At 45.4% G+C, this 26,972-nt stretch overlaps 1 protein-coding gene across 3 annotated transcripts in view; it reads right to left on the reverse strand.

The window, feature by feature from the left end:
• Positions 1–26,972, reverse strand: part of SLC9A9 (solute carrier family 9 member A9) — a 558,227-nt gene that overhangs the window by 381,677 nt on the left and 149,578 nt on the right. For 2 of the 3 annotated variants that reach the window (XM_077130322.1, XM_077130323.1), the window contains exon 5: positions 25,708–25,823. The exons of the other annotated variant lie outside the window; for it this stretch is intronic. In XM_077130322.1, the coding sequence (XP_076986437.1) occupies positions 25,708–25,823 (116 nt within the window). The remainder of the gene's footprint in view (positions 1–25,707; positions 25,824–26,972) is intronic. 3 annotated transcript variants of the gene reach the window in all.

The raw sequence follows: 26,972 nt of genomic DNA on the forward strand, positions 1-26,972 counted from the left end.
ACAGAGCGCCAGGTCACACGTCTGCGCCGCTTTCCACGCTAAGCTTGTGCGAGTCTGTTACAGCAACACGGGGAAATAATGGGCCCTGCTGCCCTCTGACAATGAGACGTACAGGCCTGCGGACGACGCCTCTGCAGCGGGAGCTTTCAGTATCTGGGGAAGTGGCTAGAGGGACGCCTCGTTCTCAGCCGTAAGCACGGCCTGCCCGCCCCAGTGCACGCGCAGAAAGGCCCCCCCTTCGATAAGCCACGTCCCACCCAGCTCTCTGCGAGCAAGGCCGCGGGTCCCCCTTCGATAAGCCACGTCCCACCCAGCTCTCTGCGAGCAAGGCCGCGGGTCCCCCTTCGATAAGCCACGTCCCACCCAGCTCTCTGCGAGCAAGGCCGCGGGTCCCCCTTCGATAAGCCACGTCCCACCCAGCTCTCTGCGAGCAAGGCCGCGGGTCTGCGAATGCAGGTGCAGCCATCCGTGTGGGGTTGCTCACCGCTCAGCACTGCACTCGCTGACTCAGAACATACTGCTCTGTGGTTCATCCAACCACCTGGTCTCCCGGCACTTATCCCTCCTGAGCCATTGCACCGAGCACAGGTGCTGTGAAGGGGTGGTGCTGAGACGGGGGTGGCACGACGCAAACCAGGGTGGAAGGCGGGCACAGTGGAGCAAGGCAGCCCGAGAAGAGTCGACCGAGAGCAAAACAGCTCCGAGGACGAAAGCAAACACTGGCCATTCGTATTTCTTATTTGAGCTTCTCTATATTTCCTACAATTTTTTACAGATTTTTTTTCTGTGTTTTTAAAATAATGAACATGCATTAGTTTTAGAATCAGAAAGAAACAAAAAAGCCGTTAAAAAATCTGGTGAAACTTAAGGAGACAAGGCTTGGCACTTGGAGTCTCTTTCCAAGGCCCAAGACGCCATGTGTGAAATCTCTGCCCAGGCCCCGCTCAGGGCTCCCCCGCCCCGGGCTTCCAGACTAGTCACCCACCTGCATGGTGCCGCTCCCGCCTCGCAAACGTTCTCCCCCGTTCCCCGCAGGAGACCAGCTCCCTGGGTTTTCTCCCTCCCCTTGGTAAACCCACTCCTTTAAGGTGGGTGTGGCCCAGGAAGGTCCCCTCCGTTCTCCCCTTCTCATTCTGCAAACTCTCCGGACAACTGGGCCTCACCCAGCCATCCTGACCTCCTGACCCTTCCTTCCCCTTCTGCGGCCACAGCCCCACACCCAGCCCTGCTAAGGCTACTCCATGTGGCGTGGTCCCAGGTGAGCCTACTGCATGGGGACAGGTCACCGACCCTAACCTGCCCTGACATCTCACTCTTGAGCCGCTGGCCTAAGGAAATGGCATCACCACCTACCCAGAGGCTTTTGTTTGCGTCTGAAAATGCTGTGATGTGTCTTATTTGCTCTGGGAAAATCTCTGTCTTTAGAGAGTGTAATATTAAGAGACACTGTGAGACGATCCACTCTCTGCAGTTGAGTAGTTTACAAGGTCATCAGGAAGAGAGAGAAAGCAGCAGTTTCTAAAGGTGCTAAGTTATACCAGGTACTGCAGCTTGAGCTAGCTCTGTCATTTCTGAAATTTCAGCTTTCTGCAGTAATCCTTCCTGGACTGGAAAATGACATAAAAATATCCACTTTCAGTTGCAGAAAAATGCATATTCATATTTGAAAGCTGCACTTTAAAAAACAACCTCCCATCAAATACCCAGCAAATATTTCAACTTCTCTTGAATTGGTCCTTTTAGAAAACATTCGGTCATCTTTTCATTCCTGGTATCAGTTTGATCGTCTCTGTATCACCAACATCTTCATAGTTCCTGGCCCACAGCGGGCGGTGAATGAATCTTTATTGAATGGATGAATGGATGAATGAACGAAGGACACCCGAGGGTCCTACATCCCATGGCCAGCTCCCCGAAGCTCAGACCCTCTCCTGCCTCTCTCGGATTCTCTCACTGGGACAGATCACTGCCCCGCGCACTCATTAACTTGACAGGCTTGTTTCAGAACCCGACTCCACTTCAGATCAAACTCAGAGGAATGCCCAAGGCGTCTTACCTGCAGCTCCCAGGTGAGAGGCCAGTCCCGGTCCTTTCCAGCCTGGGCTCCGGATTGAGGAAGCGGCTCTTCCAGGGATGCTGGTAGAGTCCGAGGACGTGTCTATTAAAGCTGCCATGCCAGCATCCCAGGCCCTGAGCAGCTCCCCGGGCCGTGGAAGTGCAGACACTGCCCTGCTCACCTGAGAGGAGGCGCCTCTTAGGTGCTGCCGGGTCACCTCACTCCCTGCTGTCCAGTCCAGGCCCTGGTATTGGCCTCAGGCAGCTAGGCTGAGCCCCAGAGGGACCCAGCCAGCCCCAGGAAACACGCCCAGAGAAACTTCCTACTGCAGCACAGCACAACATCTTCTTTAACACATACATGGAATGTAGGCTGGGTACTTTCAAAACTGAGAATGAACTGCTGTCTTCGAAACGCAGCCATTCCATCCCCCAAAACTGCGAGGGAGAGAAAGGTCTGTCAGCCCCAGCTGCTTCCCAGCTGTCCACAACACTGCGGAGTCGCTTCAAATGGTTTGTCAGTGCCTCCTTGAACACCTGTCCTCAGAGCACCTGGAGTTTTGCTTCAACCACATCCAATATCCCGAAGCGTTTATCCAGTTGGCTGCCACCTATTGTCTTCTCCAACTGCGTCTGTGGGGCTGAAGTCCCCTTAGTGGGCTCCGGTTTCTGAAGACCTTTGTGCCAGAGCCCCATTCCCAAGCCATCATGCAGCGGGGGCTCAGCTCGCAGCAGACCCGGCTTCCCCGCTGGATGGACCACGAGGAGAGAACACTGTCCGTGGTGGTTCTAGCTGACACTCTAGCTTCTCTGATCACGCGTAAGCTCGTCTTGAGGTGGAGACTTTAAGCCTTCACAGAGACCCCCCCAACAGGGTGGGGGGGCCCATGCCCTCCCCCCTTTGCTCCTGTAGCTGCCTGGGCTGCATCTTAAACCCACTGCCCTTTGCCTTCTCCACACCCCCCATTAGACCAGCAGCTTCTTGTGTGTCACCCCACCTAGCCACCCTTCAGTGTCCGGCTCACAGCAGGTATTGATTAAAAACGTCTTCAGTGAAATTGATAGTAAAATGGGAATGTGACTGTCAGGTTTCATGCTCATCCCAAACTTGACTGGCCCATCAATGTCGTGAGAAACAACTCTGATGTAGGACAAAGAATGCCGCAAATGTCTTGTGTCCCACCTCTGTCACCCAGGAGCCTTGTGGATGTACGTGGACCCCTTGAGTGTCCTGAGCCTCACTTCTCTCCAGTGGAGAACCTGGCTGTGGTGAGAATCAGACAAGACCATCGGCATGCAGGCACAGAGTTGACGGGCATCACTGGAAGATGGGCTCCAGGTAGAAAAGCCCACGTGGCGCTCTGAGTGTGTTGTTGCGTTGATCTCTACATATAGACTCAGGGGCAGCCATCGCCTTCATGGGTCAAATCAGGGTGTACTGATTTTCACAATGGCACAAATGAGCTAAAGTCAAGAGTATGTTTTGATCACTTACGTTAGTATGTTACAAAAACAAAGTCTAATAATCTATGGTAATAGAAGCCCTGGCTCTAGTTTCAATCTTTCACTGGCATTAGAAATCTTGAGAAAATCCGAAAATTTCCCAAAGCCTCAATTATTTCACCTAAAAAACAAAAACAAAACAGGTCCTCTCTATCCCAGAAAACTGTGTGAAAATAACTGAGATGCTGTGTGTGTAAGCTATTTGAGCTCTGTGAATGAGATACACAATATACATCCAAGCTGTTATTTTTATTTCTGAATAAATTTGCCCAAGAATAGAATAAATAGTGACGGTGTTTTACAGACCTAGCTTTTTGTAGAGGTTTTTAAACTGACGGGTTTTAACATGGAGTCGGGTAGTCACAGAAAGCACAGGTGATATGCTAAATGACACCGCACAGGTCTGAAAAGCAGACTCACAGTGGAAGTGGCTGGCCTGTCCGTGAGTCCCCACAAGCTGTGCCTTCGATGGGAAATGCACAGAGTCTAATATGCTCTCATGTCCTCAGAGGTGTGATTTTGTTCCCTCTGGAATTCAATGGAATTGAAAAAAGACCCTAAATTCCCTCAGGCTCCCCTTCTCCCACCGCAAATCCAATACAATTCTTTTCTGCACAGACCAGATGCTATGGGTACAGTCACCCGAGTTTTTCTACAGGTCATGGGGCATACGATTCAAGGAAATAAACCTGATATGCCATGTGAGCATTTTTTATTCAGAATATGGGTATAAAACCATCCCAACCTCTTCCTACACTGCTCAGCAGACATTAAATGGCTGTGGCCTTTGTTATCTGAGCCAGCGCTGGCCTTGAAGGAACTGCTTTGTAAATTGCAACTTGTCTCTTTTTTATCCGCACATAGAGAGGTATTCAGCTTTCTCTTGAGTTTCTGTGTAGAACACAATAACGCCAGCGATGAGAACCCGCAGACTTCGCGCAGTCTGAAGGCGAAACGAAGAGGCCAGAGCCCACAGGGTTAAACAGAACAATCGGCATGATTTTACAGAGAAGACATGATCCAAACAAAAGAAATAAGTGAAGACTACAATTAAATTCTGAAAAACAACAGTGGCGAGAGATGTGATCAAAGGGGCTGGCGGAGGGAAAAAACCTAAAAATTTAAAGCTCTTCCGATTATGACAGTGTTAGTAATCATTTCTCCCATGTTAAAAAACAATCAGGATTTGATCTGGGGAGTTCAACGACAAATGAAAAGAATGTGAGAGAGAGCCCAATGGAATCACCCTGACTGAAGAGGTTTTCTCCCAAAATAACAGTTCTGCTTTTAATTATAGGTTTTTGGATCTGTTAATCAGCCATTTTCCTCAAGGCTAAACTCTGTAAATAACAGGGAAGGAGTCACCAAAATGCCCCATTTAATTAAAATGAATTAAATTAAAAATATTTTATATACATGGCCAACCACCATCGTTTATGCAGATGCTCCCTCACGCATCTTCGGGAAGGTTTTTTCCCTTTCTTTCTGTCTTCCTCTTTTTTAACGTGCTGTGCTTCCGCGAGAGCTGCTGTGGAACGAGGAGCATATGCCTGGTAGTTAATACCTATTTTTATCAAAACAGCAGTGCAATTCGCACCTCACGCGTGCAGTGGTAACCATAGTAACCCCACATAGAAAGGGCTTTCTGATTATCAACACGATCAGAGGTCAGACAGTTCGTGGGCCTCTGGAACAGCCGCCCTGCAGCAGCGGGAAGGACAGAAGGGGCCTTGCTTTGGTTTTTTGTGTTTTTGGTTTTTTTTTTTAACATGGTTAAGGAGAATAGTGGCTGGCAAATGCTTTTATTTTAAGACGCATCCTTCCTCAACGTGTTAATGACAGAAAAGACGAAAACTCGGGCTGTCCATTCCTCCAGTGCTTCCACCTGAGTCGGCCGAGGAGCTGATAATGATTTTGCCAAGTCGGGAGTTTGCTCCGAGGGAGACCCCATCCGCTAGCTGTGCAGCAGGGAAGCTGGATCTGCGTCCATGCGGTCAGCAGAGGAGGGGTCAGTCCCTGCAGCCAGGGCCGCACCCACGGTGACTCAGGCATCCAGGGGGACCCAGGGGCGCTCCATCCTGGGGAGCCGGTGGAAACAGCAGATACGAGCAACCCAAACACAGCTCTGAGCATGCCTTTCTCGTTCATGGGTGGGTGGGCAGGGAATGGAAAGCTGCTGCCCGGGCTGACCTTTCCACCAGAGGGGCTGCGACCTGTGTGATCCAGGACGGGGGCCGCGGGAGGAGCCCTCATGCTAGATTTCGTAAGGCCCAATGCGACGACAGGTGCAGCGCCTGGAAGCACAGGGACGCTGCTCTGAGCTGTAAGGGTCTAACAGACAGCTGGTGGTACACAAAGGAGGGAAGCACGTGAGGAGAAATATAATTTGGTTATTTTTTCCTTTTGATGTCTTTACATTTGGGGACTGGATGAACAAGTAATGACATATCTCAAGGGGAAAAAGCTTCATCGTGGCCACCTGAGAAGAGAATGGATATCTGCCAATTTGATGTTCAATAATAAATAAATAAGAATGTTATGGTAGTGTTATCCAAAAATTCAATAAATGCCTCAAAAGAATTGATGGTTAGAAATAATTTATTTTTAAGTACTTAACACTTTTATAAATAATTTTCTATACAGTATTTCATTTGATCTCACAACAATCCTGCGGCAAAATGGAAGTTACTTTCTGTTTTGTTTTTACAGTACGTGTTTTGAGGTGGAAACTGAGCTTCAGAGAAGTTACCACAAATGCCTCAAAAACCGTGCTCCATGCACCCAAGTGCTCGCCTTACCTTAGGTGATAGCCACTGCCATGTCCAGCATGAAGCGTCTTCGCCCCCAACCCCCGCAGGTAGCTCTTCTCCGGGTCACACGCCCATTTCATTTTTAGTGGCAGTTCCTTTCTGGATTAAGAGTTTATGGTCTGTCCCTAACTGTTCTTCTTTTGGGCAGAGTCTCCCAGAGTGTGCTCGGATGCTCTGAGGCCCAAACAGAGGCGCTGGCGCCGCCGTCCTGGTGTCCGAGCTCTCCATGCACCTGGGGACCTGGTCTCTTAGCACCAGGGTGGTGCCCGGCACCCCACACAGTGGCTGCTGAGCATGCTGGCATGGGGAAGGGGCAGTGCGGCTGGCAGAGCCTCAGCAGAGAAAGCACTGCCCCCAGAGGCAACGTCTCCAAGGTTTCCTGGCAGTGCTTTCTACATCTCTGCAGACTCCTGGGAACCAGGACTTCGGCAGCTCACGTTCCCCAAGGAGGCAGGACGTGTGGCAGGAGAAACGTCACTTTATTACACCTATGCTAAAAAGTCAGCGCCACCCTGGAAATGGCACACATGCCCTACAAGTGCAGGGAATGGGGTTATATTTCCAACAGCCTAGAAAGCCGGCACCCCTCTGCCACCCACCAGGCGCACTCACACGTCGGTTGTTGTACCGCTCAGGTCTGGACTTGTGGCACACAGCAATAGCGTTTTCTGGAAGCTTGTTAGAAATGCAGACTCCTGGACTCTGCCTCTGAGCCCTGGGATCAGACGCTCTGGAGATGGGCCCAGCCATCTGCCCTTCAGCAAACTCTCCAGGTGAGCTTTAGGTGCCCTCAGGTTGGAGACCCCCCCAGCAGAGAGCAGGACACGACCTGGCCAACATCCAGCTCCTTGGGGAGGCCACTGGGACACTAAGGCCTGAGGAGACGTGGCTAGCACAGCCCGCCCTGCGAGCCAGGACTCAACTGGAGCCCCTGCCTCCTGCCCCCAGTAATGAAAACAGCCTGAGGTTAGGCCGCGGGTCCAGTAGAGGCCGGGAGGGCCTGGCAGAGACTTTGACTTCGCACCTACGAGCCCCTCGGCTGCCCCTTTCAGTACACGAACGAGCACCCATGTAACCAGACAGGACAACGCCTGACAGAGTTTTCTAGGTTCGGTGACCCTGAGCCGGGAGTCTCCTTGCCGAAGCCGGCACCTGCGGCTCACAGTCCTGCCACACACACACGGGGCTCTCGAAGCTTCAGCTGGGAAGCGAGTCAAGCTGCACGGCTTACGTGGACGTGCAAAGGCTTCGCATTTTGTTTTTTCACTTCGTGACGTGCACGAGATCATTATAGTTCGCGCTGTTCTTTAAGATTTCTCATTACACTTCCCAGGGATATTTTTAAAAGACTGGCTCGTTCTCTCACTTTCATGAAATTTTGAATGTTCCTTTTTCTTTTGCATATTCAAATATGCTCCCACACAGTGTGACCGCATCGCACGCTTTCTTTCTTTGATGGTAATACAACCCTTCCCTCCTTCTGACACGTCTCTCTTTTCCCCGTCTTTTCCTATCCTTCAGTCACACCCCCTTTCTACAAAAATCCACTTTCACAATCTCACATGTGCCCTGCGATTTCACTGTATCCTCATGGCCATCACACTCGTGTGCACACACACAATTTGTAACACGCCAGAACTTTCAGCTGAGGAACAAAATAAGAATAACACTTTCCGTAGTGAGAGGCTCAAGTGGAAGAATTGAGCCCCAGACCAGCGCCCCGGCTCCTGTGAGCGTCACCCCCTTTAGGGTGGGGCAGGGTCTCGGGGGGCGGGGGCTGGGGGCAGCTGCACTGCGGACGCCTCGCTGCGCTTGGCCGGGGCCCGCACGGCCGCACATGACACGGGGGCCCGCATGCCCGCACGTGACACCGGGGCATATCACCCTCCTCGCCAGCCTCAAGGATCGAGGAAGGGGCCTTCAGGGAGCCCAAGATGCCACCCGGGGCTCGGGGACAGATGAGGGAGCTGCGGCTGCTTGGCTGGGGGTCCCACGGGCTGGAGCCCGGGCCTTATAACTCGGATGGAGCTGCCTGCCTCTTCAGCGCCCCCCGCCCCGGCCTCGTAGGACTCAGAAAACGCACCTCACATGGGGTCCTTCAAGACCAGCCCGAAGGCCAGGTGTGCGTCCAGCAGGTGGGAAAGCGGTGGCCCACCGAAAAGCTACTTTAAAGGGGACAGTGGAGAGTTCCTAAGTGCCGCACTGTGAGTCCTGATTTTCAATGCACAGTGATACATATACACAAACGCAGGTATAGGTTCCTTATCTATGGGTTAACACATGGGGGGAATCATTGCTTTACATTTTTTGAATCATATTATATATATTTTTTTCTGCTTCTTGCTTTAAATAGTCAGCAAAGCCTCCTAGGAAATCTTCAGGTCAGCTGGCATACTGACAGTCCACCCTTTTCAATGCTGCATGGCATGGAGCCGCTGTCCTACAACCACCCAGGAAGGCTGTGCGATGGAAACGAACTCAGCCTCCTGTTTTCTCCCGCCACTAAACAAAAGTTGCAGTAAACATCCTTGTACATAGATCCTTACAGACCAGTGTTTTTACTCGTGAGGGACAGACTTCCAGGAGCCCGGCTGCTGGGTGATGGAGGGCACATGCCTTTTACATTATAATAGCTGTTACCAAATTGCTTTCCAAAACTCTGTTAACGATTTAAATTTCCACTAGAAATGGAAATGAGTCCACTTTTCCCTGCATCCCTGCCAGCAATGACTGTTTCTCGGTGTTACAATTGTCAGCTCGCCAGGGGTACATGATACGCTGTTCCTTTTCTCTGCATCTCTCTGACTTCGGATGGATTTGCACAGCATTTCACATTTGTGGGCCAAGCGGATTTGCTCTCCTGTGAATTGTCTTCTCATACTCTTTGTCCATGTTTTTCTGTTATCTATCACCAGACTGTCATTTTAAAGTGATCTTTATAAACTGAAGAGAGTAATACTCGGTCTTCTGTATTTAAATGGTTTTTCTCCGATGTGTCACCTGCTTACTTTGTTTCTGGCATTCTTGGCCATCTGAAAGTGTTTTGTTTGTATATAGGCAAATACTTCTCGTCTTTATGTATAGATTCTGGGCTTCGATTCTTTGTTAAGAAGGATTTTGCTACCCATATTCTGTAAGTATAGACTTTCAGATTTTCTTGCAGAAGTTTTTTTTTGTTTTATTTTTCATTTAGTTTTTAATCTTCCAAATGTATTTTTTTTTGTAAATTGTTAACTAAGTATCCACATTTATCATCTTCTAAATGGGTAGCCGGGTCAATCGTGTAGGGAGCATTTGTTAAATAAACCATGCCTTTCCCTCTGAACTGAAACACCGCCTCTTCCGTATTCTCACTGACACTGGGGTCCATCTCTGCATTCTCCATTCTTTCCCACCGGTCTCGCTATTCCAGGGTCAATGTCATATTGATTTGATTGCAATGGCTTTGTATATTTTTACCTCTGGTTAGACCGTTCCTCTCATGCTTTTATTCCCCTTTATAAACTATAAGGTAATTTTATCCAGTTCTAAGTTTTAAAGCGTTGGGCTTGCACCGGAATCGCATTCAATTTTCATGTTCAGCTGAGCACAACTGAATCTGCGTGATGGCAGTCTCGCCGCCACCAAGATGCTGCCCTCGTGCTGGCACGGCCTCTCTCCTGAAGGCCAGCGGTGGAGAGAGCCTAGAGAGAAGCATGGACTTGAGCTAACAAACAGCAGCAGAAATGACTCAGAACCCACGAGGACTCCATGGAAAAGGAACGGGGTAGGCGGGGCGGTGAGCCGTTCCAGCAAAAGGCAGCTACACGCAACAGTGGACAGAACCACCGTAACCCTAACCCTAACCCTAACCCACACAACAGTGACAAAAGGAAGTAGAAAAGCCATTTAAGCCCTGTCCTTTCAGCTCACTTGAATGTCCACAGGATGCTCACCGCCCAGCCCCTGCTGCTGACCACACAGGGGGACGGGTGTCCCTGGGGTGCTGCCAGGCAGGGGGAGAGGGCCCCTGGGGAAGGGACCGAGGACAGATGGGACTGACGGCTGCAGGCATTCTCTTTCTCTACAAATACTGGGGCTGGCGGACGCTTCCTCTCAGGCTGTGCCTCCCCCAGCCCACACACTACCACATATCTCCTGGGGACAGGATTTCTCAGGGTGAGAACCACGGGTTTAGCGAGGCGACAGCAAAGGAAGTGAGGCTCGTGTCCAGTACATATTGTCAGCTGCATGGCTGATGCTTCTAAAGGAACGTGAACAAACACTGCAAAAAACGAGGGACCTGAAGGCCACTTTTAACCACTTTAAAGAAAAAGCAACAAACAGAAAGAAAAGTATTAGAATACACATACCAAAAATGTAAAATAAGCATATTACATATAGAGGGACAGGGGACATAAAAACAATAGGAAATTCTAGGTATTAAAATACAGCAGTTGGGAAAAAGAACATAATAGATAGGATAAATGGGATAATGGATACAGCGGAGACAGGAATTAGTAAAACGGGAAATCAGATTGAGGAACTCTCCCAGCAGGAAGTAGGAATGAAAAGGTACAAATGCAGCTTTAAGAATTAAGAGACGTGAGGGACAGAAATAGAGGTGCGGCATCTAGATAAAGGTAATCCTGTCAGTAGGTTAAAATTAAAATGCAGAGAAATAAATATGTAAAGGAATAAGGGAAGGAAAACAACGTTGAACCTATAATTTTATATAGAGCTGTTCAAATTTGAGGATATAGTGAGAACATTTTCACGCCTGCCAGGCCTCAAAAAGGTATTTTACATAAAGACTTAAATTAAACGACGTTTTTGGAGGAAGTATTCAAATAAGATGAAAACTCCAGAAGCTGCTGGAAAGTTGAAGAAAATTAACAGGGATCATATAGCGTGCTAAAGTTTTGTGCTGGTTAAAAGTTAATTTAGGAAAAAATCTAGGATCACAGAAAAGAAAAAAAAGAGAAAGTACATCCATAATTAAATCTTCCCATCCTGGAACATGGTCTATCTCTTCATTTTTTTATATCTTGGTTTATGTCCATTGTAAGATTTCATATTTCTTTCATATCAAAGTTACCCTCAACTACTTGTAGTTTTGTAGATACTCTACATGTAATATTTTCTGAATCTATTTCTAGAAGCTTGTCGCTAAACACAGTGAAAATGTATTGGATTTTATATATTTATCTTATCTTCAGCCTACTCACAAAGTTATGTTTTTAATTCAGTCTTTATATTAGAGTAAAATAGCAAAAAAAAAAAGGTGTCTTTTTATGCCACTTTTTTTCTTACTGCATTTCCTGGAAACTGTGCCAGAATCTTCCACTTTCCCCTCAGGGCTGCCACCCTTGTCTCAGAGCTGCCAACTTCAGTGCTGACCACGACAGGCTCACACACGTGTGGTCAGGGCTGGGCAACAGGGAGCCCAGGAGAGATTAGGAGAGTGGAGACTGAAACCCTGGTACTTGTTTCCACTAGTTTTCCCCGAAATGTGGCCCTGTGATGGTTATTGCATCCGACGAGTGACAGACTCTGCTAACGTCCCGCCATTGGGCTCTAGTAGCTGCCCCTCCCTGTGGCCCCTCAGATGCGAGGCCTGACCCCCGGCCACGCAGTGCCCACTGCCCCAGCCTGCACTGCGCTCTGCCCGCTGGGGACGACGCTCCCCGAGGCACCCACCTGGCGTTGTCACCTAGGATGACACCAGACACGGGATTTGGGTGCAGACCTCGGGCTGTGCTCAGGCAGCCTCGCTTTATCCCCTTTCCCTGAGGGATTGTACCCGTGACACCCTGCTATGACCAGGTGGCTTGTCCTCACTGGCACATCATGGGGCTTATTCTCCAACTGGTTGGTGAATTTCTTGGTGTTAGGCCACTCTTGTTTTCATGGGATATCTTGCTTGGTTAGAGTTACTCTTCTTTCGATGCAGTTATTGACTCAGCAAATCTTCACTCATGGACCATTCTGAGGCCAATTGTGGCCCAGGCATGGGCGATACGTCACGGAACAAGGTCACCGAGCTTGGACAGCTGACATAACGATTGTGTTCGCTGGTGTTTCACTTCAGACCTCCTTATTTATCATCCTAAGTGGGGACGGTTCTGTTTTCCTATTTTATTATTACTTTTTTAGGCTTTTGTTTTGACATTATGCCATCTTCTTAATGTAAAATTGGGGATAATTTCATTTTTTTACATGATCTTCACTAGTTTAATTTTTGTCAGAATTTTCTGAACTTTAAAAGTTAGATATAATTCAGCTGGGAAGCTATCTGGGCTCCTGGTGGTCTTTCCGATCTCTTCTGTGGTAGTTGATCTATTCAGCATGTCCTTTCCAGTACCCAATCTGGTTGGGTTTTTTTGCATGGGCAGGCTCTGGGAATTGAACCTGGGTCTCCGGCATGGCAGGCGAGAACTCCTCCCATCGCACCACTCCAATCTAGTTTATTTTGGCTTTCTCTCTTTCCTCCTTAGTCAAGCTCCTGAGAATTTCACCTGTTTTCATGATCTTTGCAAAGAACTGATTTTGGAGTCTATCTATCTTTTTGCTTTTATTTTATTTTATTTTATTTTTTGCTGTTATTTTTCATTCTATCTTCCTTGGCATTTGTCTTTATAATTTTTTTCTTTCTGAAATCTTCTAGTTTATTTCATTGTTCTCTTTCTAATTTCATATGGTGAGTTCTAAATTCCTTTACATTTTGCCTTTCTTCTTTAATAATGAAGATATTTTATGCTATATATCATCTTTTGACTTTCCTTTGGTTTTTCTTCGCATACCACATATGGAAACATTTTCCTCTTTGATGCAAAAGTTATGTAGGGGCATATTTCTGAATTTTCAATCTGTTAAGATATTTTCATTCTTTTTAATTGATTTTTCTTGGATTCTTTTTTGGGGGGATTTGAAGATCTTTATTACTTGTATAAAAATGTTACATATATTTTATTATTAATAAATTAAATATTAGAAAGAATTACAAAGAAGAAAAAACGCTACTCCAAATCTTACTCTTTTCTTGTATTCTAAAGAGAGAATGTTGCCAGTAAAATATCTGCCCTTAAAAACTGCTGATGTTTTATATGTAGCTAACCATATGCTCAGTTTGTGAAGTTATCCATGGAAAGACTAGGAACTACTATTACTCTTCTCGCTGCTTAAGAAGGGTTAGGGTCTATAAACACTTCATACGTCAAGTTGAGTAGAGGCTTGTTTCAATTTCTTACTTTTAATTCTCTACTGAGTATGTATAATCCTAAAAGACCTTTATTGAAGTTGCTCACCATAATTGCATTTCTATCAAATTCTTCTTGCATTTCTAGACTTTTTTAATATTTTAAAAGTTTAAAATTTTTTAGCAACTGTGATTTTGTTGCATACACTTTTATGACTGCTAAATTTTTCCCCCAAAGATTATGTTTTATCATATATTATGCCATTCTTCATCTTATTTACTGATATTAACCTTTAATTGTACCATGTCTGATATTATTGTCACTTGCATTTTTTTGTGTTTGCATTTGCCTGGTATCTCTTGGGCTATCAATATGTTAGCAAGCTCCTTTTTTTTTTAATTACTTCTTAAGTGTGTTTTTGCAAAGCAGATAAAACTGGATTTGGTTTTTAACCAGTCAAAAGACTTTTGCCATAATAAATCCTTCTATTCAGATTTAAAAAAACTGATTCAGCTGTTAGTTGGCTAGTCTGTTTCTATGTATGTTACTCAGGCATAGTACTCTTGCTCATCCTAAATATCTTTTTTTGTGTTTAATTTCATACAGTTGAATGATATCTTGGCTAGTACAGGGTACTCGAGCTGTAGTCATTTTCTTTCTGTGCCCTGAAGAGAGTGTTCCACTGTCTTCTAACATCAGGTGTTGCAGATGAGAAGTCCAGTAGGAACCTGGTTCTTTTTATTTGTAGGCAATTATTCTTTCTGGTTTTACCATTGCAAAATTTTCTCTTCTTCCCTGTAGTTTAAGAATTTTGCCAAGATACATATTTTAGGACTTTCTCATTAATCCTGCCTGGAATTGGGTGAGATCAGATGGTTTTAGTCTGCAGCCTTGGTATCTCCATTCATCCAAACTTTGTTTCATTATCCCTGACTCTCCATCTGTAGCTTTTTCTCCTCTTAGAACTACTGTTATTCATATCCGATATCTCCTGGGTTTACCTTCCAAAGTTGTTTTCTTTTCTATGTGATTTCATCTCTTTTATGTTTTCACTCTGTGCTCTAAGAGTACTTCTCCCATTTCACCATACATGAATTCTGGCCTTGACTGCACCAATCTTTCCTTTAATTTATCTATCTGTTAAATAGATTAGTTGAAAAACCATGATGCTTATTTGCCTTGGATACTCTTAAGCATTCCTGTTAAGTTGTTTAAACTGTCTTCTGACTACTCCAGGAAGTTTCTTTGCTGGGCTGAGCTCTGTCCACTCTGACCGATCTTCTCTCAGACTTCTGGGAGGGCTCAGTGCGTTTTGACTATTCCTTGTTGTCTCATTGAGACTGAAGACTGGTTGCTGGACTATCCCTCAGGCTAGAAGTCCTAAGTGGTGGAGGGTGAGCCAGTGGGCAGGGGACAGCACGCTACCCCAGAGGCTCCCGCCCACCACCAGGGCACGAGCAGTGACTCTCCACCCTGGCTCCCATCGTGGTCCAGAGTCTCTGTGACACAAGTCCTTTCAGTGTCCATAGATTCCCAGGCCCCATCTAAAGACGTCTCTGAGGTTGGTGTCTAGGGGCTCGTGCTGCTGATGGCAGAGAAGCCCAGTGCCTGTTGCTTCTGTGGGGACACTCGAGCTCAAGGCTTCACTGTGGCTCAGCTGGACAGAGGCATCAAAAGCTTTTGGCCTTACGGAGTCAGAGTGTTCCGAGTTGGTGATAAAGGGCAAAGTGGCCAGGGAAGGGCAAGGTGTCCAGGGAAGGGCAAAGTGGCCAGGGAAGGGCACCACCTTCCCAGATCCACTGCTCACTTTCATGAATTTCAGAGCAGTTATAAAATGAATTTTCAAAATGACAATCCTAGTCATTTTCACCTCTTTAAGCCCTAGTTTGCACTTATGTAAAATAGGAATATGCAATTAAATGATTCTAAAAGTCTCTTTCAGCAAAATATCCTAAACTTCTCTTTCAAATTATACTTTATATCATCTAAACACAAAGTGGAGACATTGTCTATATCTCTGATCCAACAAAGCGGCTGTAAATACAATTTGGGAAATCTAAACACTACATTTAACGTTTGATGATATTTTAAATATTGCATTAGTTTTATTGCTGTTGGAACAAGTTACCACAATCTTAATAGCTTAAAATAATACAAATGCATTATCTTATATTTCTGTAGGGCAGGCATCTGAACTGGGTCTTATGCGTGAAAAGTAAGAAATGTGTTTCTTCCTGGATGCTCTAGAGGAGAGCCCATCTTTTCACCCTTTCCAACTTTTAGAAGCCACCACATTTCGTGGCTTGGTGGCCCTGTCCCTCATCTTCAAAGCCAGCAATGTTGCATCTTTCCGTCCCATCTTCCTCTGCCACAGGTGGGAAAGTCTTGCCTTCTAAGACCCATGTGGTTAGAGGAGGCCCACCCCGATAATCCAGAGCCATCTCCGCATTTTAAGGTCCGGTAACTAATCACATCTTCAAAGTCCTTTTTGCTAGGGACTTCGCAGATTCCTAGCCCGGGCATGAGCACATGGATGCCGCTGCGGGGCCGCCATTCTGCCTGCCACAAACATTAATGTCAACATTTTCGGTGTGATGACACTGTAGTTATGTTTAAAATGTGTGTTTGAAATGTAAATTTTTTAAGAACTGCTTTATCGACTAAGGATCCAGCTAAGTTCTGTATGTTGCTTACAGATGATATAAGGAGTGATCTGAAATAGTATTATAGGATATTTTTGCTGAAAGAATAATTCTAAGTAATAATTTGGAAGGGATGAATTAGGAAATAGTTGACATGTTGTCACCCCCAATGAAGATAATCGATTGATATAATCAGATCAGTGGATGCAGCTGAGATGGAAGGCTGATGGGGAGATTCACAACGGCAGGCGCCTAATGCAGCCTGAACCCCCGATCCCATGTGGCTTCCCTAAGAGTCGACAACCAGAGAGTGTGGCACTCGGGCATCATTCACAGCAGTGCCTGTGTAGTGTTCTTGCCAAGACAAAAGGGGCAAACCTGAATCTGATCATGCCTTACAGAAATATGAGTGACAGAAACAAGTTAAATGACACCACTAGGAAGCAAGACAAACCCAGGACATGGGACATTCTTGAAAGAAAAGGCAGGGAGAGACAGCACTGCTCTGGGCTAAAAGAATGCGTGATACGGCAATTATATGTCACGTGTGAACTTTGGCTCCTGATGAAAGGAAAAAACGCAAAAAGCAGGGAAAGTTGAATGTGGACTGAGTATTAGATGATACCAATCGAGTATGGAAAATTTTGTAGGTTACTGATGGCTTCATGGTTACTAAGGCAATGTCCATAATTTATAGATGCAGCCCCAAATACCTAAGGGTAAAATGATAATATCTGAGGTTTGCTTATGAAAAATCACTATGAAAATCAATGTAAAAACATATTCTCGTATTTTAACCAAAGTGAAATGACCACATTTCATAGATGACATGTCCAAGGTTGACCAAGAAACTCACAAATGAGTGTGATTGGTCAGGGAAGGGCTCAGCTAACTAGAACGAAGATTCGTGCAAATCCATTAATAGTACCAGGAAAACATACAAAAATATTCATGCCTCATTGCATTATGCTGATGCTAAGATAGCAGCCCACCCCGGTCCAGCTTACAAATAGTAATATTAATATAAAACCAACAAAAATAACAGTAACATGCATTATTCCATAAATCATCTAACAAACAAAGTAAGTCCCATAACCCCATTTGACACTTGTAGAAACCGAGGTCCACGTGGGTCACTTTGAAGGGGGACTCAGAAGCAGGTCTGTCCCATGCCATGGCCGGTGGTCCTAGCCAATGCCAGTATTTAATGACTGTCATATTTAGTCCATAAATATCCGCTGTGTACTGTGCAACAATCAACTGTCATTTTGTATTCTGAGGCATCTGTAGACACTTAGACAGTAGTCATTAGATATTATTTAATGTTGATGAGGCTAAAGATAAAGAAATGGGTCCTACTAAAGCACCATGTATCTGACTTGTTAAATGGAGAGTTAGAGTAATAATTTGCCTTGACTCAATTTTCAAACTTTAAACTTCACGTAAAAGCATTATGTACTGTATTTTTTTTCCAACTGGCTGCACAGTTTGTCTCTATTTACTCCATTTAGATAAATGTGGAGTCTTGATATTGAGTCTACCCAATTTAGGGCTATTAAATGTGTCGACATACTTTGAAACAGAACTAACATAATATAAATGTCAAGTTTCTTGGATCTGTGACAAGCTACATTAAACACAACAGCAATGAGCATTAAAAAAACAAGTCTGAGACTGGCAGGCTTTAAAAACTTGCAATTCATGTTCAACCAAGGAAAAAGGAACAATTGAAACACTAAGGCAGGAGTTTATTTAATCTGATTTTCTCAAGTCAGAGACTGCAGTACTTGTGATTTTGAATGGCAAATAAGGGGTATTTAAATGATACAAATATTTATTCTCACTTCTCTTTGCTTTGCCTCTGAAGTATTGGTATAAACTAGGCTAGGGTTTATTTTGTGCTGGAGCAGAAAAATAAGACTGGAAAAAGAATTTAGAGAGAAAATTTCGGACATATCAGCTCAATCTTACAAAAATAAACTGCCTGTATTTCACCAAATGCCATAATTTGTGCAGTACATTGAATCTGTGTCCAATTATTTCATCCAATTTTACATTATTGGGCTGTTTCCTAAATGGTTTATATTTTTGGTTTACCACAATTCCATTTATGTATCACTCTCTCTTTCTGGCTATACAGATATCTATTCCTCTCTCTTTCTTTCTCTATATTTCTATATGTGCAATAGAAATGCAGTGCAAGCCACATGTGTAATTTTAAATTCCTTAGTGACCACATTTTAAAAGTAAAGAGAAAGAGTTGAAACTAATTTTAATAACATATTTTATCTCAATAGTAAATGAAAATTATCATACCTATGTGCACACAATGTAAAAATTGTTGAGCTATTTTACATTCTGTTTTTTCACATTAAGTCTTTGCAATCCGGGGTGTATTCACACACTCAGCACTCGTGGGTTTGGACCACCCACACTTCGAGGGGTCATGGGCATCCTTGGCTGGGGGTCCCCTACCGAACAGGTCCTCCCGGGAGTAGCCTTATTCCTCGTTACGGACATCGGGACACCCTGGAGCAGTTCTCTTGGGAGACAACTGGCGAAGTCCATAAAGCGAGAGTCATTTCTTCTCATTTTGAGTAGTGAACTGATAACTTCGGGAGTACAAAATAGTGCAGCTGTATTTGAGATTCAGTACAGTTGGATCGTATGAAATGAAGACACTGGAATCCAAATGGGGAGCGGGGGCGGCGGACGGTGTGCGGGGTGCGGGGGCGGCGGACGGACGAGGTGGCGGAACGTGCCCACCACAAGCGATCGGGTGTGTCCTCTGGGCCCCAGGAAGCGGCGGCTTCGGGAGAAGTCAGACAAAGACAGGGGATGGGTAGGGTGTGCGCCTGGGGGACTGCTGCTGTGGCGGTGCTGGGAGGCCCTGCTGGGGGGCGAGGGGGTGGGGGGCAGGGGGGGCAGCGAGAGCAGAAGCCCTGGGGCAGCCTCAAGCCGCATCTACCCAAGGGTGAGCACATGGCCACGCCACCGTCCCCAGGTCTGTCCACACACCTTAAAGACCAATCTCTATCCTGCCACGCCACGCAAAGGGACATTCCAGACACATTAATGAAATAAAATAAACACCCAGTCCCTTGGATAGTATAAATTTACCGATCTGGGATCTAAGTAAACGAAAGTGGCAGGAGGACAGCTCATGGTCAGGGGATCCTGGAGAGGTACTGTCCACTGGTAAAATGTGGGTAGTAACTCCAGCATCTATCTCTAGTCATGGGGTACCTTTATTCTATTGCCATCCTGTCTACTTTATAGACCCATCTCCCCATTTTCCTGCTTTCCCTCTTCTGTGCCAACCTGAAGATGAGCTGACCCATTTATCTAGCCCTCCAATTCCTTCCATCTTCCCCTCCCCTGCCATTAACCTTTCGATGCCCTTCAGGGGCTCTGCCCTGCTTTATCCACTCGTTATGAAGTGTTGATAATTACTTGACATCACCAGCAAGGTCTCTGCCAGTGAGGAGGGGTGGAAATGAAGTCAATCAAATTATAGTCAAATCATCCAAACCAGAATTAAACTGAAAATTGACTGAGGAGAGTCTGAAGCATGCAGGAAGAGTTACATTTGGAGAGAAATGTGTATCTATAAAAAACAAATAGGAGGAGAACTTAGGAAGGTTTACTAAGGTTAAATGGGAAAGAATTCATTTTAAAAAGGCCAAGAAAAATCAGACCTGGAGAGCACAGTCTCGTTCATAAAATAGTGAGTCACAATAATTTAGGCAATAAATGAATAATTGTAGGGTACGATTAACTGGGTGTTTTAAGGTTGTTGAAGATCTTAAATTGCACCAATTTAGATTCAGTGTGCTCTGACATAGCAATTAGCTCGCGGTGAAAGGAGGGAATTTCAGTTCTCCCGGCCCTGGCCAGCCTCCTGGTCCTGAGGTCGCCTCCAGCATTGGTTGAACTGGGATGGCGAGCTTGGGGCTGACTTCCACTTTCTTTAAAACAAAAGCTTGCTTTCAAGCAAAAAAACTATTTGTTTCACAGGAATAAGAAACGTGAACTCGGGTGGGCCATGGTGGCTCCGCGGGCAAGAATGCTAGCCCGGGTTTGAGTCCCGGTGACTGCCCATGTGAAAAAACCACCACCAACAAAAAAAAAGTGGACTGTTAGCGGTGGAAGGATCCTAGAGCTCCAGTGGAACTTTCTCATTTTACAGATACAGAGTCAGCTTCCTCACCTGTAAAATGAAGGAGTTGAGAGAGATGAGATGGAATATCTCCCACTTCTAAGGATCCATAAACCTGGGGAGGCAAAGCGGCCACCCAAGTGACAGGGCTGGGCCAGGCCTGACCAATGTGGACTGGTTCTCAGGACTCTCTTTGTAGTTGTGAGACATTTTATGTTTTAAGAAATTAGATCAGCTCAGTTGTTTGACTTAGGCAGATGAGAAAACATTTTTCTTTTCATTTCAATCATCTTTCTTGCCTCAGGGGACATGCCCAGCCATGGGAGCAAGGCTTGGAAGCCAGCTGAGTCCTTCCCGAGAACATGGGAAGCCTAGGCTTTCAGTGTCGGGACCAGGAAGGCTTTTCCACACTCAGATTTGTGCCGTGGTGACAGAAAACGGGAACAGACCTGAGAGGCGAGTGGCCCAGCCAGGGCAGGAGAACAAGCCCCCCAACTGGAACCCTCAGGTCCAACCTGCCTGTCCCTGGGCTGCAGGAATGGAGCGAGACACCCCAGCACCAACTCGGCACCCAGACCAGCCCTCCTGGGGAAGGAGCCCCAATCCTGGACACCTCTCGGGGCCCTGAGCCTCTCCAGGCTTACCAAGGGTTCAGACCTGAGACCCTTCTCATGCCTTCTTCTTCCAGGAAACAGGTTCAACTCATCCATGATACCAATAATGCTTTCTGCCCTATACCATAAGCAAAACAAAGCAGCAGATGACAACTGGGAAAAATATGCGTATCTTAAATTTTGAAGCTAATATTAAAAGGGCTTCAAAAACTGGAAAAGTAAAACACCAACAACTCTACTGAAAAAGGGCATCTTAGGAACAGGTAGTATTCAGAAAAAAACAATGCCTATGACCTCTAAACATAAGAAAAAACATTCAACTTTACTTATAATAGCAGAAATGCTGAATCAAACCTCAGGGAGATAGCAACCTTCACTTATCACATGGGTGAAAATCCCACATGTTGACAGCATGGCGTGCTAGCACAGCACTGAGGCACAGGCACCACCATTCCTCGTTGGTGGGGTATAAAATAGTGCAAACTCTATGCAGAGGAATTTGGTATATCTAGGAAAATTACATATGCAGTTACCTTTTGACCTGCTTCTAGAAATCTTTCTCAAAGATACACGGACAAAAATGTTGAAAGCTATTAATTTCAAGGTTATTAAGTGCAAGACACCATTCATAATTACAAAAGACAATAAAGAACCCAAATGTCCAACAACAGAGGAATGGTGGAATAAACTACAGAGTACTCTGCAGCTTTAAAAGGAGAATGGGAAAAGTCTCTAAATTTTGCTAGAGTAATCTCCAAAATGCTGTTAATTAAACAAAAGCAAGATGAAGCACTGTGTGTAGCAGCATATGGGAGAGGACGTGTGTGTGCACTCACTGATTAAATGCAAAAATGGAAGGATAAAATAAAACCGACCAGAATAGCTGCAAATTTAGAATAGAAGGGACAGAGATGGAATCTAGATTTCCCTTGTTTTGTTTTTTGGTTTTTATTTTGGAATCCTATAGATCTTTAATCTAATTTGAAGACAAAAATTAAAAGCAAAATGAAACAAAGGAGCATTATTGTATATTGGCTTATCGCCTAAACCAGAGGAATTATTTCAAGTTATTTTAAATCAGATTATTTCTTATATGTATATCCATTGTGTATATCCCAAGGTTAAGAAGAGCCACGAAGAAATCTTTCCAGTAGTCATATTGCTAGAAATAATGTGTATTATAATTTTGAAAATAAACATATATAAGTAATTACATATTTAAGTAATAAGAAATTCTATAAATGTAGTAGAAAGAAGAAAAATTAAAATATGTAAATATAAATTCAAGGAGTTAAGTAAAACCCTTATAATCCAAAATTTGAACTGAAGATATTAATATGAATTTGTGATATAATATCTCTTTAAAAAAAAAGAAGAAAAGGTCTAGAAATAATGAGAAACCCAGAAACAATGAAAACCCTTAGTGTACAGACTGTGGTCTCTAAACAAAATTCCTCTAAGAAGAACCAAGGCTTCTTGGCGAAATGGCTGATTCCAGGTCACGGGCAGGAAAGTTCTAAGTTTGAAAAACTAGTTCTACCCCAAAAAACAAAAGACTACCAAGGACCACTGGGGTCAGGCCAAAAGGACACAGGATATACCTGAAGAGGTTGCCACTTGTCAACGATAGAATATTTTGATCATTAAAAAGAATAATGACACACAGGTACCTTTAAAAAGTTAAAAAAGGGCTCAGACTTCGACTAGCAATGTGAATGAAGCTGATCTGGGGAGGACTAAGGCAAATGAGAATACAGGGTAAAGGATGATATCATCCATATTTTAAAACTTCAACTTCTGTGTGAGACCAAAGGGAGAGATGTTTATGCAGTGCAAAATTTATATTATTGGTAGTGCATTTCCTAACTTAACTTGTATGGTCAGTTTAGTTGAACACAATAAGTACATGGAATCTTGAGAAGGGTGTGAGATCTTGTTGGTTTGTCCAGGTTAGTGTGATGCTCTGATGTATCCCAGAGTAATTTGGGCACAGAATAAAGAAGTATTTGCAAAGAACTGGGGAGAAAGGGGGAAATATTCAACTTCCCCATTTGGAGAATTTCTGATATTGTCACAAGCAGTGGAGGTAACCAAATCAATTGGTCAAGCCCTTGATCTTGGGGTTTGCCCCTATGAAGCTTATTCCTGCAAAGGATAGGCTAAGCTTACTTAAAATTAGACCTAAGAGTCACCCCCAGAGAACCTCTTTTGTTGCTCAGATGTGGCCTCTCTCTCTAAGCCAACACGGCAGGTGAACTCACTGCCCTCCCCACTATGTGGGACATGACTCCCAGGGGTGTAAATCTGTCTGGCAACGTGGGACAGAACTCCCAGGATAAGCCAGGACCTGACATCAAGGATTCAGAAAGTCTTCTTGACCAAAAGGGGGAAGATAGAAATGAGACAAAAAAAAGTTTCACTGGCTAAGAGATTTCAAACAGTCGAGAGGTTATCCTGGTGGTTACTCTTATGAATTATATAGATATCCCCTTTTTAGTTCATGGTGTATTGGAGTGGCTGAAAGGACGTACCTGAAACTGCTGAACTGTGTTCCAGTAGCCTTGTTTCTTGAAGACGGTTGTATAAAGTACAGTTTTTACAATGTGACTGTGGGATTGTGAAAACCTTGGGTCTGATGCTCCATGTATCCAGGGTATGGACAGATGAATAAAAATATATGGATAAAAAATAAATGAATAATGGGGGGACAAAGGGTAAAATAAATTGGGTAGATGGAAATACTAGTGGTCAATGAGAGTGAGGGGTAAGGGGTATGGGAAATATGAGTTTTTTCTGTTTTCTTTTTATTTCTTTTTCTGGAGTGCTGCAAATGTTAAATACACAGCTATGTGATATTATTGTAGGCCATGATTGTACACCATGTATGGAATGTACGTATGTGAACATTTATCAATAAAAATATTTAAAAAAGAATAATGACAGCAGTGGATGGAAACTATACTACAGGACAATCAATTGATTTGGTAAAGCACTTCTTTAAAGGAGAGTATGCGCTAATAAATGCAAAAGTTGGGACAGAATTAACTTACCCCTGTTTCATAACCTTAATTAAATAGTGGACAGTTGGTGACCAGCAATGTGTGCTAAAACCAGCAGGCGGAATGGGGAATTGTACAATGGAGGGCACAAGTGTCATGTGAGGATAATATTAAATTCCAGAGTCCAGCTGGCAGGCCTGGGAGTCTGCAAGTACCACCCGCGGCACGCGGGGTCCGTGGTGCTGGGACGGGGGCTGGTTCAAAGAAGAGGAAACAGCAACCCTGATCTTGGAGATGTCCTGGTAGTATCAGCTGTGCCTTGATGTTTGGATGGACATAAATAATTCCATAGGACATCAACATAAGATGGTCACTCTGGCCACGAGGGACCGAGACAAAAAACACCGCCATGTCATCACATCTAAACACAAAGTAACCAACCGCATCCCAACCTCAGGACTGAGCAAACACCCAGCAGTGACTCTGAGTGAACACGGATTCTGTGCCTCATGCCATTTTAGGGTCAGTCTAGCTTTGCCTCTGCCGAGATAAGATTTACTAACACACTCAAGCATGGCCCTGCCCCCCCACTTTCTGACCCTCCCCAAACCCTCTCAAATTTGCCAACATGAGCCCAAATCCTGTAATGATTCCTTTCGAACGCCCTGACACTGAGCCTCCCCCGTGCCCGTGTGTCCTCCTGGCCACAACACCTCAAAACCCCAGCTGGTCAGCCAGAAGTGGGGTGGGGTCTGTGCTGGGGAAGCCACGCAGCGAGGTGGCAGCCAGAGCCACCAACGGCAGCACCGTTCACAGGGGGACAGCGGGATGGACTGCACAGACGGTGCCCGGTGCTCCATGCAGTGACCTTCCCCGGATGGAGCCTGCCTTGGATCCAACCTCCAGCTCCCAGCCCGGATTCCAGCTCACAAGGAACAGGGGACGAATTAAAGTACTGTGCTGGATGCAACCCCCTGACCAACTGTCTCGCTTTATTCCCAAACGCCATCCCAAATGTTTCAGTGGCAGTAATACTAGGAATTGGTGGGTAAAAGAGACTAGACAGACTTGACAATTATAATGTTTGTTTGGATCCTGATTTCATAAGTTACCATGCAAATCAATAACAATATTCATAAGACAATTGGGAAAATCTGAACGTGAGAAGATTGCTGATACTATTGAAGAATTACTGTTAACTTTCTTAGTTTGTATAATTGCAATGGTTATATTTTTTAAGTATCTACAAATAAAATGATATGATGTCTGGGACTGCTGTTGCATAGCCCCATCACAGTGAGTGGGGGACGTAGATAAACAAGATTTGCCATATTTGGTCATTGCTGAAGGCTGTATGCTTTTACTATGCTCCCTATTTTTACACATGTTTAAAATGCATCATAGTGAATAATTATAAAAATATGTATATATTTTACCATTTAATTCAGTAGATTATTTTTGAAAGAAGATAGGAAAAGGATAAAAATTATGGAAGATAGCTGAAAATGCTACATGTTCTAGAGAAATAAACTAGAAAAAAAATTCAGAGTCTTTCCCATGTCTGAAATTGTTTCCTGATCCGAGCGCTTGAGAGACTAATCACCTGCTTCATTTACTAGTAATCACAAACGAACGTGTCAGCTGCATGTGACAAGGCGTAAGGAATTGTCACTACACGGCCTTTGGGGGGACACTCAATTTAAACGTTTGATGCTTCCAAGGATGAAAATGGTATTGGAACCACTACCTGGGTCTGTGGCAGACATCAGCGAACCGAAATACAAGCAGTCGGTGAAATGAAAGTCCCCGGTTCTCAGCTGGCCGGCGTAGATCATAGCCTTCACAAACCCGTACATGATCACCCTGTCGGAGAGAAAAGGAGAAGACCTTCAGTGCCGGCCGCGTCCGCGTGCGCCCGAGCTGGGGGAGCCCCGGTGACCGCGCTGCCTGAGAAACGCACGCACAAGTGACCCCCAGGCCGCGGCTCGCAGCCCGCTGGGTCTGAAACTCTCGGCTCTCGAAGAGGACGCTCTCACCAGATGTCACAACCATTCACCTGGCGAAAAGTCACACCGTTTTACAGCACACTCCCATGGAAGTGAGGAAAACTCCAAGAACATAAAAAAAGGATTGTCAGACGTGGCCCAGCGAAGTGTCCCCACAAACCCAGCTGCTACACTGACATCTGGAAATGGGCTACTTTTCAGTTTCTGCTGTTTCCTCTGCTGGGGGTGATTTTTGGGAAGGGTCTCATGTTTCGGTTCTGTCACTGCGGGGAAGGGGAAGTGGGCCCTGGGAGGGTGCTCGGTCAGCGGTCAGCTAAGGGTGGACAGATCCCTGCCTCTCCTGGGGGCACAGGGCAGGACGGCTGCGAGGCCACAGCGTGGGCAAACCCAGCACCCTGTGGATAATGAATCCTGAGATGCTCATGTCTGCACCTGGCAAGGAGAGCTGTTCACCCCACACACGGAACACAGATACCTGTTCCAGTTGTCATTTACCATTCTGGAGCATCATAAATCGCATTGAATTATTTAATTAACTGACAGATTTTCCTAAACCCCCTGTGGGGGAGGCCCAGAGATTGTTGGACCAAACCATGACATCGCGGTAAGAGTCCAAAGAACTATGGGCTGTCAGGCCCACAGGCGCATGCTTAAATAATCTCATTTATTTGAAGTTTGATTTTGAAAAAGGTTCTGAGGTGGTGAGTGTGACTGAAAGGCTGGAAATCAGATATCAGGAATCAATTCCTTCAGTGAACAAGGATGCCGAGGTTCAGATCCTGCCGAGAAAAGCTTCCCTCTGAGAGATGCCTCCCACATGCCCACGTTGCATGGCGGCCGCTGCCTGTCCCTGGCTGTCCGACCCTGGGCGGCATCAAACTCCCTGGTGTCCCTGTCATTGCTGCAGGGTTGGGGTGACAGCACAGTTGGCCGCAGCATTGTGACGAGGAGACCGGCGGGGACACTGCACCCCGGGTGTCCGGCGCGGGTAACATCGTGGTCACCA

The sequence above is a fragment of the Tamandua tetradactyla genome, chromosome 15, assembly GCF_023851605.1.
Source record: "Tamandua tetradactyla isolate mTamTet1 chromosome 15, mTamTet1.pri, whole genome shotgun sequence".
Taxonomy (NCBI): Eukaryota; Metazoa; Chordata; class Mammalia; order Pilosa; family Myrmecophagidae; genus Tamandua; species Tamandua tetradactyla.